Below are 14,818 nucleotides of genomic sequence, written 5' to 3'. Positions count from 1 at the left end.
CTAGGTGGCACAGTGAATAGAGCACTAGCTCTGGAGTCAGGAGGACCTGAGTTCAAATCCAGCCTCAGACATGTAACACTAGCTGTGTGACCCTGGGCAAGTTACTTAACCCCAATTGCCTCACCAACCCCTCCCCCCCCCAAAAAAAACCAAATAAAAGAGCCTTATCTATTACACCTTACCCTTTTATTATGTTTTGTTTTCTCTAGGTCTTTGTTTATTAAGTGAACAAAGGTTCATTCAACCTTATAACTGCTTTTATCTTTACTTTTTATACCATCATAGACATTGTATAAACTCTCTCTGGCTCTGCTTTCTTTAACTTGAATGATTTCATACACCTTTCTATATTTCTTTCTATTCCTGGTATTATTTGTTGTAAATTGCATTACAGCATTCCATACGTGGATATACCACAGTCTGATCAGACTCCAATCATTGGATGTATAGGTTTCTTCCATCTTTTTTCAGAATCATAAATAACACTTTAGAGGCCCAGAGGACCACCTATCACTGTATAATTAGTGTATCTTTGAACATGAAGCCATCTTTTCCTTTTTCCATAATGCTTTAAGGACATTTGGGATATGTATTTGCATGTGAATGGGGATTCTTGGAGATAAAAAGTCTTTAAGAGCTAAGGGAATTAAACAATGATGATTGAATTTCAGGCATCAGCTGCAGCACATTGGGACAAGGGATAAATGTAAAGTTTTACTCTTGGGTTTTAAAAAAATCTGCTTTATAAGAATATGATGGGGGAAGCATGGCTAGACAGAAGTTCTTCTAAAAAAAGATTCGGGGATTTTAATAGACTGCAAGCTCAATATTAGTAGTATGAAAGAGAATGCAAGTTTAGATTGTATTAAGGGAGTAATGTCATCTAGGAATAAAAAAGTAATAGGGGGGCGGCTAGGTGGCACAGTGGATAGAGCACCAGCCCTGGATTCAGGAGAACCTGAGTTCAAATCTGGCCTCAGACACTTAACACTTACTAACTGTGTGAACCTGGGCAAGTCACTTAACCTCAATTGCCTTACTAAAAAAAAAAAAAAAGAAAAAAAAAGTAATAGGATTGTGCTGTAAGAAATGATGAGCAGGCAGATTTCAGAAAAACTTGGTAAGACTTAAGAGGACTGATGCTGAGTGAAGTGAGCAGAACCAGGAGAACATTGTACACAGTAATAGCAACATTGTGTGATGATCAACTGTGATAGACTTGGCTCTTCTTATCAGTGCAATGATCCAAAACAGTTTCAAAGAACTCATGATGGAAAATGTTCTCCACATACAGAAAAAAGAACTGTGGATTCTGAATGCAAATTGAATCATACTGTTTCTACTTTTTGGTTGTTTTTTTCTTCTTTATTGAGTTCAAATCCGGCCTCAGATACTTAATACTTACTAGCTGTGTGACCCTGAGCAAGTCACTTAACCCCAATTGCCTCACTAAAAAAAAAAAAATAGCCTTGCATCTATTTAAAAAAAAAATCTTAAAAAAAAAAAGAATTATTTTTCTTGGCCTCAGGGGCCTAAACTAGGAGTTATAGGTGGAAGTTATTAGGAAGAAAATGTAGGCTTGATCCAAGAGGGGAAAACCTTCCTAACAATAAGAGCTATCTAAAAGTGAAATGAGCTACTCTGGGGAGAGTGAAGACTTTATTTCCAGTCTTCAAGCAAAGAATAGATGACCACTTGATAGAAATATTTTAGAAGACTTGTTCTGGCACCCTTTGAACTAGCTCACTTCTAAGGTTCCTCTCACCTCGGTAACTCTGAGATTCTCTGAGATATTTGGAGATGTTCTTCACTTCACACCATGCAGGTAGTTGCCTACTCTGCCTTCTCCTAAGGTTGACCCTGGGCTTCTTTGTCCTATGATCTCCCATGTCCTACTTCTAGAAGTGGGAGTCCAATCCTCCTGTGATACCTGATAATGCAGCACTGGTCTCTCTTGTTTTTCTTCATGCTGAAATAGCAGCTGTCTGCGATGGCAAAGATGTGAGGGGGGAGTTCCCCTACCCGCCTGTTGTAGTACAGCTGGATCTGGTCCATAGTGTAGATGGGCAGCACCTGATAGGGGTTCACAGCCACCAAGATGGAACCGGTGTAAGTCTGTGGAAATGAAAAGGGAATTGTGACATGTCCATGGACCATGTCCCACAAAAGTGAATCCTGAGATAGCTACCCACTAGTATTCTGCTTAGGCTAATGATATGTCATGCTCTTGTGGCAGGGGAACTGGATTGGCCAGCCCTTTTCAGATAAAAAGGAATGACAATTCCCCAATTGAGAAATGGTCAAAGGATATGAACAGGCAGTTTTCTGATGAAGAAACCAAAGCTATCTATTCCCATATGAAAAAATGCTCTAAATCTCTAATGATTAGAGAGATGCAAATAAAAACAACTCTGAGGTACCACCTGACACCTATCAGATTGGCTAAAATGACAAAAAAGGAAAATAATAAATGTTGGAGAAGCTGTGGGAAAATTGGAACACTAATCCATTGTTGGTGGAGCTGTGAACTGATCCAGCCATTCTGGAGAGCAATTTGGAATTATGCCCAAAGGGTGATAAAGCTGTGCATACCCTTTGACCCAGAAATACCACTTTTGGGTCTTTTTCCCAAAGAGATCATGGAAGGAGGAAAGGGACCCACATGTACAAAAATATTTATAGCTGCTCTTTACATGGTGGCAAAGAATTGGAAGTTGAGGGGGTGCCCATCAATTGGGGAATGGCTGGACAAGTTGTGGTATATGAATACAATGGAATACTATTGTGCTATAAGAAATGATGAGCAGGAGGAGTTCAGAGAAACCTGGAGGGTCTTGCGTGGGCTGATGATGAGTGAGATGAGCAGAACTAGAAGAACATCAACATTGAGTGTTGATCTACTGTGATGGACTATATTCTTCTCACCAATGCAATGGCACAGAAGAGTTCCAGGGAACTCGTAATGGAAGAGGATCTCCAAATCCAGGAAAAAAAAAAAAAAGAACTGCGGAGTATAGATGCTAAATGAACCATACTATTTCTTTTGTTTTTGATGCTGTTGTTTTTTTTTCTATTTTGAGGTTTTCCATCATTGCTCTGATTTTTTTCTCTTATAACATGACTAATGCAGAAATAGGATTAATGTTATTATGTGTATGTATATCTATATAGATATATAGATATATAACCTATATCAGATTACCTGCTGTCTAGGGGAGGGGGGAGGGAGGGAGAAAAATCTGAAATTGTAAAGCTTGTATAAACAAAGGTTGAGAACTATCTTTACATGTAATGGAAAAAAAATAAAATACTTTATTAATTAAAAAAAAGGAATGACAGGGGCAAAAGGTAAAGTAAAAAGGAAAGAAAAGAGGAGATGGGGCTGGGACTGGGGCTTGGAGGGGAGTTGGGGGGATGTGAAGGAAGCATTGCTATTCTACCACTTATTTTGTTCCAACGAATGCTCGTCAGCCCAGTTCCCTGCCTTAATAGCGTGGACTTCTAGAAAGGACAGAGCATTGGGATGTTATTATTATTTCAACATATATTGGTACTAAGGTTGTTATTGGCAATGGAAGGCTGCAGTATGCCTTGGGAACCAGCGCAACTCCCAGGTGATAGATGTACTACCTAGGATTGGTTTAGTATTCTTTACAGGGAAAATTGAGAAACTGGTTGTTTGTCTTTGGGACTCCTACTTCCTCTGTTTCATGTCCTGTTTCCTTACCTAGTTTACTTTTTCCATCCCCATAACCACAATTGCATGCAGGTCCCCAATGCCCTCTGCCTCCTCTTTCCTATCCAAACCTGTTTCTCAGATCCTGATTAGAATGTGGTCTTCCCATTTCTTTTTGTTTGTTTGTTTGTTTTTGTTTTTGTTTTTTAGTGAGGCAATTGGGGTTAAGTGACTTGCCCAGGGTCACACAGCTAGTAAGTGTTAAGTGTCTGAGGCCGGATCCGAACTCACGTACTCCTGAATCCAGGGCCGGTGCTTTATCCACTGCGCCACCTAGCTGCCCCCTTCCCATTTCAGAACAAAACCTTAAGCTAAAGGGACGAAGCTTGATAATAGGCTTTCGGCATCGGGTTGCAAATCAGAAAAGGTCTGAAGGACTCATCAAGCCTTTCAAACCCTTGAAACCAATTACTTAATGGTCCATATAACTTCACAGTTTAAAAATTACATACATTAGACAGTAGCAGAGGATGGTTGTCAGAAATGATTTACATTAATGGGAGAACAATTTTTTTTTCTTATTTAACAACCTGTTCACAGGACACATCCCAGGGTAGGACCTTATCCGTGTCGGAGGGTAGGGCCAAGGAAAAGCCCACCCCAATAAATGATGGCATCAGGCCCCCTGAAGCAACACCTGAGCTCTTTCACCCAAAGGCACAGACTAAGTGCCCATTCCATTTAGGGCACTGGGTTGGTCTCAGGAAGGAGAGAGGGCACACAGGAAGTAGAAGACATGTTCCTCCAGGTATCCCAGAGCTCATCTCCAATCTGATCTTTAGATCCTCTCTCTTCTTGCTTGGGGACCAGCAGTCATGGCAGGATGCCATCCTCACGACTTTGCCATTTGTTTTGCTGCTTTCTTTTCCAGAACCCAAGTACCATCTGGCCTTTCCATTGGCCATGATTGGAACCCTCTTTTATGTGTAATGAAATGGCCACTTAGAGTGTAAGGCAACAGGGACCATCTCACTGGTCTATTTGTATCCTCAGCACCACTATAGAGCTCCGTACATTGTAAGCACCTAATAAATACATCTCTGATCCTTATGCTTCCTGGAATTGCAAGGGCTCACATTGTACTGCTACTTGTGTGGAGGTCAATTCCTTGAGACTCACATAAATTTTGTGCTCCTGGTATCGGATGAGAAGGTTGTGCACCATACCAGCTTCGTTCAGGTCCCCCAGTAAGATCATGTCTTCCACCCCCTCAGCTGAAGTGGGGTGCATGAGTTGGAGGCATTTGAAGTCCTGAGCTTCAATCCAGCATTCCTAGGGGGAAAAGTGATGCAATAGGGGTTTATAATGTCCTAAATGAGGTGCTTTGCACCCATGGAACTCATACTACTGATCCACTGTTTTCCTTGGAAATGGATTTGTCCTAACTTAGCCACACTTTCTTGTCCACTCCTCCTATGGCTAAAGGTAAATGGGAATTAGCAGGGGTCAATCTGGAGCAGGGATTGGGGGCCAGTCCATCTGTAGGCAGTAGTCATAATGCCCTTTCACAAATATATGCTGGCCTGTGCAGGAATTCTACCTGTGACTTTGGAATTACTAACTACCTCTAGTCTCTTGAAAATCAGCTGTAGGTTAGAATCACCTTCCTAAAATCATATAAAACATTTGATCCAGGGACTGTTCAACTCTATGATGAGACCAGATTTCATAGAGTAGGGGCAGTGCCTGGCAGGGGAGGTGGACAATGACACATTTAGGGCTCATTGTATCATTGTTTTCTAATTCCCTTTGCCACAAAACCTGTTCCTCAGCCTCATCCTCTGCTAGAGGGAACAGGATGAACAAAACTGGCACTATCCAGGAATCAATGCTGTGTCTAAGCCTTGACTGGTCCCTATGGATCATGACCCTGGCATGTGTAATCAGTTAAATATTAGCATGAAATTTCTGGCCATGGTTAGTACACATTCTTCATCTGCTTCACTTCCTTCCCCCCCCCCCCCCCCCCCCCCGCCCTATCCTGTCTACTTTTATGCTACCATATCTCTCTTAACCTCTTTCTCACACCCTCATTTATTTTTGTTTTGTTTTGTTTTTTGTTTTTTGTTTTTGTTTTTTTTGCAGGGCAATGGGGGTTAAGTGACTTGCCCAGGGTCACACAGCTAGTAAGTGTCAAGTGTCTGAGGCCAGATTTGAACTCAGGTACTCCTGAATCCAGGGCCGGTGCTTTATTCACTGCGCCACCTAGCCGCCCCCTTCACACCCTCATTTATGTCTTTACTTCCTCCTTTTCCCTCACATCTTCTTATTCCTCATAGTCTCCTTTCCCACTTCATTTATTCCTTATGAGCCCTTCTTTACCTACCCACTTCTTTTTTAAAAGCTATTTTATTTTTAATTTATTAAATAAAGCACACATTTCCATAATCTACTCGCTTCTTAATTTTCCTTTGCTCTTTCTCTTTTGCCTCCCCCAAACCATCCTTTGACTTATCATTTCCAACCTTCTGTCATTCTTTCCCCCAATTTTCCTTCTCCCCTCACTTTTTGCTACTTTTATACCACATTTTACCTTCCCATTTTTCTCTCCCTCATCCTGTTTCCCCATCTTTTTCCTTCTTACATCCTCTTCTTTCTCTTCATATTCTTCCTCTTCACATCCTTTTTCCTCCTATTATACTTTTTTCACTTTGCCTTTTTCTTCTTGCCCCCTCTTTCTTCCTCAGAATTTCCTCTTCACTCACACTATCTTACTTTTCCTTCACTTAATCACAATTTCCTTCACTTAAAGCACCCTCCTTTCTTCCACCCATATTTTTCTTTTCTCCCTCATGTTCTCTCCTCTCATGTATTCTTCTTGCCCAAGTCCCTCCCTTAACAATGTCTTCCCACTCCCCAGCCCTTCAAATTTCCAGGATTACACCAAAATAAAAGTATTTTTTCAAATACATTATTATAATATTAGTTTCCAATTTTTGTTGTTCTTCAGTCATTCAGGTATGTTGGAATTTTCATGACCCCATGGACCACAGCATACATACTGTCCATACAGTTTTATTGGCAAAGATTTTGGTGTGGTTTGCCATTTCTTTCTCCAGTAGATTAAGACAAACAGAGGTTAAGTGACTTATCTAGCATCACATAGCTAGTATGTGTCTGAGGTTGGATTTGAACTCAGGTCTTCCTGATTCCAGGCCTAGCACTCTATTCAACTGAGCCACTGAGCTGCTACATTAGTTTTCAATTATCATCTATTTATTCTGGATTAAATTTTTTAATTTAAAAATATATGGACTCAAGATTTCATCATTATAATTTTTCTCTCTTAGCCTTTATTTTTGCCTTTATCATCATCTTTTCTGGCATCTGGAACCAATGTCTTAGAAAAGTAGCCTTTTCATATTAGAAGGTCTCTATCTTAGAGGAAACCTCTTTGGAGTATGGTAAGAGTCCCTATTTCAGGAAAGGTTTCCTTTTGGCAATAATCAGTGATAAGAGGCACTTACCTTTCCCTCATCATCTTCTATCAAGACTTTATTAGGGTTGGTGTTATCCTTCACAACTGCACCAATGGGGACATCGTATTCCTTGTTGAAGGACAAACACACCCACACATGATCACCCTAAAAAGGAAGAAGTGACAACTGAACAAAATGAACAAGTATAGATCTTACCCATCCTTCAAGTCTAACTGAAATTTCACCTCTTTCATGAATCTTTTGATGGACCACACATGCACAGTGGCATCTCTCTCCTTTGAATTTCCATGGTAGGCACTATTTAACATATACTGCCTTTACTTGCCAATTATCTTGTGATACATTTAGGTTTTGTTCCTCAATTAGACTGTAAGCTATTTGATGATAGGGACACTGTCTCATAATTCTTTAAAACACCTTCAACATGTACAAATTCAATTCACTTTAAAATTATTTTTATAGCTTTTTCTCCATCAACTATCCACCCCCAAGCCCTAGTCCTATGCCTTATTTGTTCTTCCTTTTATCCCTAACATAAAGGACCTACTATATTAGGCACTGGAAGAAACAGAAAACTTAACTAAGATATAGCCAATACATCATCGAGGATGAGGAGGGGGATAAGTGTGTGTGTGTGTGGGGGGGAAGACACTTATACAAATAACTATTATACAAAGAAGCAATTTGTACATTGTAGGCCTTCACTAAATGATTGTTGAATGAATGAATGATTTTTGCACAGTCCTTAACAAATAACACTAATACTACTAAAACCCAATTGAAAATAAAAATAAAATTGAATTTTGAAAGAGAGTACTAAGACTCAGAATGAGCTATGGTTGATAATGAATGCTGAGCATAACAAAAAACAATGTGTTTTTAGGTAGCTTTGGGACAAGAGGAGGTTCAAAGAAGGGATATACAACTACCTGGATAGATAGAATGGTCTTTCCATGGTTATCTCATGTGATTCTTTCACACACATTAGATTCTGGACAAACTACAGCTACTTGTTCACTGATTCCAACATTCCTTCACCTACCTCCATACATTTGAATACCCCCCTCCATTCCTAACAAAGATATAAGGAGAGAAAGGTGACCCCAGGGTGCCATCATTGGGGAAAAGGGGGAAAGTTCTCCCTATGATAGTCCTCTAGTTTACTGGCCTCATTACCTTTGGTGTCACTTCTGAGGGTACTTCTCCTCTCCCTGGACCCAACTTTCTCCACTACCATTTCTTCCACCTACTACTTGCTCCATCCCATCTCTTCCCAATGGTTGTGGGGACTGAGACTCATTCTTTGTAGTATAGATCATTCCTTGTCTCAAAACAACCACATTCAACTGGGGTAGAGTGTCTTCTCCCTTCCTTTCAACTAAATTTATTTTGAGAGCTGGAATTCCTAGCCTTGTTGCCTGAAATGCACTTCCTCATCAGCTCTAATTCTCAGAATTCTTATCTTCCTCCAAGGTTCAACTCAATTGCTCCTTCTTTCTTGAAGTTTTCCCTGATTCCTCCAGCTTTTAAGGTTTTCTTCTTCCTCAAATTACCAAATATTTTATTTATCTGTCCACATTGTATATTCTTCTCCAGAGAAAGGAGTACTCAGGCTCAGCATGGTGCAGAGATTGATGGGAAATGATATAAATTTCCCCTCCCTCACAAAGTCTTTTCTTTGGGTTAAGTATCCCCAGTTCCTTCAACAAATCCTCCTAAAATGCAGGTTCCATATATTCCATACATTTCATATACATGACTGTGTGAAATAGAGCAAGTCACATCTTATCACCAAGGCAAGTCTCAATTTGTTATAGAATGATTACTGATCCGCCTGCATTGGTGGAAGGAGTTTGCTCAGTGGAAGTTCCCTACATCCATTAAATCATAAGTCCAAAAGAGTAATAATAATAATAGCTTGTGTTCATATAGTACTTTAAAGTTGGCAAAACACTTTACATATTTTATCTCATTTGATTCTCACAACAACATTGTGAAATTAATGTTGTTGTCGTCCCCATTATAGAGAGGAAACTGAAGCTTAGAAAGTTAAGTGACTGCCAAGTTCACATAACTAGTAATTCTCTTAAGACAGAGTTGAACTAAGATCTTCCCAAATCTAATCCTGCCCTCTAGCCACAATACCACTAGTCCAGCTTGCTGATGTCCTTAAAATGTCAATAAGAACAGAACACAAGATCTTGAATGTGGGTCTGACTAGTGCAGAGCAATTGGACTATCATATCCCTTATTCTGGACACTTTTCATGCAAATTTCATGGCTTTTTTCATGGCCAGGCCACACTGACTTATTCAGAACTAGTAGTCCATGAAAAGCCCTAGATATTTTTTCACAGTTATATTATTTGATTCATATCTGCTCCATATTGTACTTATGCATTAGACCTTTGAACCAAAGTGTAGGAAGGACTTAAAATTTTTCCTTTTCAATTTCATCTTATTATATTTGGCCCAACATTCTAGCCTGTCAAGATCTCTTAATAACTCTTCTCTGATAGCCAATGTGTTACGTATTCTTCCCATTTTGGTGCCACCTGCAAATGTGAGAGGCCTACCTCAGTCAAAATTGCTGATAAAAAAATGTTAACACCATGGCATTGAGGATCCAGTCTATGAGGAACTCCCCTAGAAACTTCTTTCTAAATTGACATCAACTCTCCTGCTACTGCATTCTAACAATGGATTCTAGTTTCTGGTAGAGTTGGAAGGTGCCTTCCAGCCCTGAGATTCTGTGATGCTGCCTCTTTGTCAAAATCTGAATGTCTCACCTGCCCTTCTGTGGGTTTCCTTGTTTCTCCTTTTGTGCACACCCCCAGAGATGGCAACTTTATAGTATTATTCCCTTTCATGGTATTTTTTTTTTTTTTGCAGGGCAATGAGGGTTAAGTGACTTGCCCAGGGTCACACAGCTAGTAAGTGTCAAGTGTCTGAGGCCAGATTTGAACTCAGGTCCTCCTGAATCCAGGGTCAGTGCTTTATCCACTGTGCCACCTAGCTGCCCCCCCTTTCATGGTATTTCAAAGATTAACATTTCAGTTAATTGTGAAGGCCACATCCGTGGGCAGATGGTAGAATCTTCCTTCAAGCAGTTGTCTCCTTATCTGAAGGAAGACAGCTCCCAGCAGAGGACGTGGGTGTGGCGGGAGACTGATGTCAAGGAGGAAGAGAGGATAGCAACTTGGATTGGAAAGAATGGCCTTATCTAAGGAAATATCCATTTGCAAGAACTCAGAGAAGCTGTTTATTCAGTCTTGGGTTTGCCCAGATATGAGGTACAGTCTGAACCTCAATAGGTGAGGGAGGTAAAGGTGACTCCCATTCTTTATGTGGGAAAAGAGAAGAGCCCAGCCATAGCGGAAGGCCATCAATGAGTTAAGGATCTTGACCTACACCATCGTATTGGTGGACTGCTACAGAATATTCCCTCTATCAGTCAAATAATTTCTAATTAAGTAATTATTTCCTTCTGGGCATACTTGGAATCGGAAAAGATTCTCAATTATAGGAAACTTTTTCATTCACTAGTAGTCAAGGTGGAAGCATAGGGAACATAGATAACCTGTAGATTATCTCCAGTATAGACTGTAACTTTAGTTCTATCAAATGTCACATAATGTGTTCACAGAGTCATATAGTCATAGATAGAGTCAGATCCCACCTGACACTGTCTGTATGACCTTGGGCAAGTCATTTAGCCCTCCTGGGTCTCAGTTTCCTCATTTGTAAAATGAAAAAGCGGGACCAAATTGCCTCAGAGGTCCCCTCCAGATCTAGATATTTGGTCCAATGGCCCTTGAAACACAAAGAGAATATCTGAAAATCATGGAATCATGGGATGTTAGAGCCAGAAGCCACCTTACAAGTCATTTAATCCAATCACCTCATGTACAGGAGAAAGAAAATTAAACCCACATCTGAGTCATGCCCAAGATCTCCCAGGTAGTCAGAGGCAGGAGCCAGAACTAAAACCTGGTTATTCTGACTCTCGGTTTCTTTCTATACAACACTTGCCCCTTCTGGAGATTCCTGGGAGGGAGTAGAGTGGGTAGGACAGGGCACACTAGACCACTGAGGACAGAGAACTCAGCTAGCAGCTTGGTAATTCCTTACTTTTTCCCAAACTAGTGACTAGTAAAGTATTCTTAACAGCTCTCTGTAGGTGGTTTTTTATGCAATAGAGAAATCCTGCAAATTTGAGGCTGAATCAAATTTATCTTAAATTCACCAGAAAAGATGGTTCCTTAAAGGCATACCAATGTGATATTTCTTTCCTAAACAATGAAGAACATTTTGGTAAAGTGTTGCCTAATTTGGATTTTCATATATTTTTTGTTTTATCTCAACTATCAACTATAAGTCTGACATTCATCCATTCCATAAATATCTCTCGCACATCAATTATGCACAAAGCATTTTATTAGTTGTTCTGGAGTCAAGGAAAGACAGAAAAGATAAACACTACCTTCAAGGAGTTTACACTTTAATGGGGGAGATAAGACACATTCACAAACATATACCTCAATGAATCTGCTTTGTGCCTTAAGATCTAAACTTTATTTCAAAGCTTTTTCTAATCTCTTCTCCGGCCGATGCCCTCCCCACAAAATCACTTTAGACTTATTTTTCATATACTTTGTATATACTTATGTCTGTACATGTTGTCTTCCTTTTCTTTTTCTTTCTTTTTTTTTTTTAAGTGAGGCAGTGAGGGTTAAGTGACTTGCCCAGGGTCACATAGCTAGTGTCAAGTGTCTGAGGCCAAATTTGAACTCAAGTCCTCCTGAATCCAGGGTGGGTGCTTTATCCACTGTGCCACCTAGCTGCCCCACATGTTGTCTTCCTCCGTGAAATATAAGCTCCTTGAGGGCAAGAGCTGTTTCATTTTTGTCTTTGTATCTTTGCCATCCAGCATAGTGCCTGACACATAGTAGGTGCATAATAAATGCTTGATTGACTTAATGTCTCTTGAGGTAAAGTGTTATATGTTTACTCCCTGCTTTTTCAAAGTAGGATTTTTCCTAAAATGGCTTATTTCAGTCCCCTCCTTAGTTCTATTGTTCTGGGACAAGGTCTCTAAATCTAAATTTTTCCTACCTATGCCCTTCATTCATTCACTACTCAACTAAATTTTATTAAATGTCTTTAGAGGTAGCTCAGTGCTGTGTGAAACTATGCTGAACTTGGAGAGACCTGAGTTCAAGTTGGGGCTCTGACATATTTTAACTTTGAGACCCCAGGCAAGTGACTATCCTTCTGATACTCTGTTTCTTCATTTGCAAAAAAGAGGTGATGGTTTTCACAGGGCTATTATGAGGAAATCATAAACCTTTAAGAGCTAGAGAACTGTGAGCTGTTATTTTTAAACACCTTCTATGTATAAAACACTCTTCTAGGTGCTGGAGGAGATACAAAGCCCAAAACCACACTCTCCTAGTAGACATCTATCATACGTCTGTCTTTTTCAGACAGAAAATGTATCTTTTGGTCCATCCTCTTCTAACAGCTGCCCTATCCTTTTCACCATTTTGTTGGGCCTTCTCTGGATTTTCTACAATTCTGTTGGGTCTCCTTTGAGGAATAGTTACCAGGATTTCACAGATATGTATTCACCATGGTTTTGTAAACAGGGAGAAGAATGTTATTCTTTTTATTTTGGGCATTTGATCTTTCAGGAAGGGCATGGTCCTTTGAAGGTACTCTCCAAGTTCTATGGAGCTGGAGGGTAGGCAGCAGAAGATGTGTTCAAGTAGGACTTTGAATGAAGAGTTCTATGGCCTTCCCTCTGAAGAGCAAAGAGATCTTTCTGCATATTGGCTGAGAAAGTAAGAAGTACTATGGGGGTGGGGGGGACTGGGCACAGAAAGGAAGATGTAGTAGAGCCAAATATTTGGTTTGGTATATAATCTTCCTTCCATATCCCAAGGATTAACTTTCACCATCTGGTTTTCTCTTGAGAAGTTTCATGGATAGGAATGAGCAACAATAAGAACAACAGCAACAGACCCATCCTGCTTTATAATTTGCAAAAATTTTCTACCCTTGGGGGCAGCTAGGTGGCATAAAGCACTGGCCCTGGATTCAGGAGGACCTGAGTTCAAATGTGACCTCAGACATTTGACACTTACTAGCTGTGTGACCCTGGGCAAGTCACTTAACCCTCATTTCCCTGAAAAAAAAAATTCTACCCTTATTTCACTTAAGCCTCACAACAACCCTGAAAAGTAGGGACTAATTGGTACCTGGAAGAAAGGAGAACTATGGCCTGACCCCACTGATTCTGTTCAGATGATATCAACTTTCAGTGTTGCCCTCTAGATTTTTCTTGCCTTCATTCTCTCCCAAATAAGGTTTTACTGCATCTATTCCTTTTCCCCTTGTGCTTGGAATGGATTTCACTTGGTCTTGTATAACTTCCCCTCCATTTTGTCCTAGAATCCAGGAAGATCAGCTGCTTACCTGTCTGAAAACTGGCATCTTGGACCAACTATCCACATGCAGCCTGTCTGCAAAGAGAGAAGACACATGTTATAAACAAACCTTGATGCTAGTCAACTCAGTCCGAACCCAAAGTTTAAAAAAAAAAAAGAACCTATTTCCAATAAGCCTAATTAAACAAGTGTTTAGCGAATGTTTACACTATGGGGATACTGAAAAATTGTAAAACCTGAATTTTCCCCTGAGGAATTTATACTCTGGTTGATGAGACAGCTGAAACAATTAAAGAGTAGTGGGAACAAGGTATGATTAAGTGCTAAATAGAGTAGGACTAGCTAAGTTTTTGATTGGATGCTTTATTTAGCCAGTATTTCTGATAAAGGCCTCATTTCTAAAATATATCAGGAACTAAATCAAATTTATAAGAATCCAAGTCATCCCCCAACTGAGAAAAAGTCAAAGGATATGAATAGGCAGTTTTCTGATGAAGAAATCAAAGCTATCTATTGCCATATGAAAAAATGCTCTAAATCACTACTGATTAGAGAAATGCAAATTAAAACAACTCTGAGGCACAACCTCACACCTATCAGATTGGCTAATATGACAAAAAAGGAAAATAATAAATGTTGGAGAAGCTGTGGAAAAATTGGAACACTAATGCATTCTTGGTGGAGCTGTGAACTAATCCAACCATTCTGGAGAGTAATTTGGAACTATGCCCAAAGGGCTATAAAGCTATTCATACCCTTTGCCCCAGCAATACCACTATTAGGTCTTTTCCCTAAAGAGATCATAAAAAAGGGAAAATGACCCACATGTACAAAAATACTTATAGCTGCTCTTTTTATGGTGGCAAGAAATTGGACATTGAGGGGATACCCATCAATTGGGGAATGGCTGAACAAGTTGTGGTATATGAATGTAACGGAATACTATTGTGCTGTAAGAAACAATGAGCAGGCAGATTTCAGAGAAACCTGGAAAGACTTACGTGAACTGATGCTGAGTGAAATGAGCAGAACCAGGAGAACATTGTACACAGCATCAATAACATTGTGTGTTGATCAACTGTGAGAGACCTAACTCTTCTTAGTAATACAATGGTCCAAGATAGCTCCAAAAGACTCATGATGGAAAATGCTCTCCAAATCCAGAAAAAAAGAACTATGGAATCTAGTTGCAGA

The 14,818-nt window shown here is 39.9% G+C and overlaps 1 protein-coding gene across 1 annotated transcript in view; it reads right to left on the bottom strand.

Annotated features, from left to right (window-relative positions):
- Positions 1-13,670, bottom strand: part of MYO7B (myosin VIIB) — a 119,904-nt gene extending 106,234 nt beyond the window's left edge. Inside the window, 4 exon segments of the mRNA XM_043993570.1 lie at positions 1,931-2,115; positions 4,856-5,008; positions 7,204-7,320; positions 13,653-13,670. Coding sequence (XP_043849505.1) covers positions 1,931-2,115; positions 4,856-5,008; positions 7,204-7,320; positions 13,653-13,670 — 473 coding nt within the window.
- Positions 13,671-14,818: the final 1,148 nt, after the last annotated feature.

The sequence above is a fragment of the Dromiciops gliroides genome, chromosome 3 (genome assembly GCF_019393635.1).
Source record: "Dromiciops gliroides isolate mDroGli1 chromosome 3, mDroGli1.pri, whole genome shotgun sequence".
Lineage (NCBI taxonomy): Eukaryota > Metazoa > Chordata > Mammalia > Microbiotheria > Microbiotheriidae > Dromiciops > Dromiciops gliroides.
The sequence above is the reverse complement of the archived record's forward strand: the minus strand, read 5'-3'. Positions and strand labels throughout refer to the sequence as shown.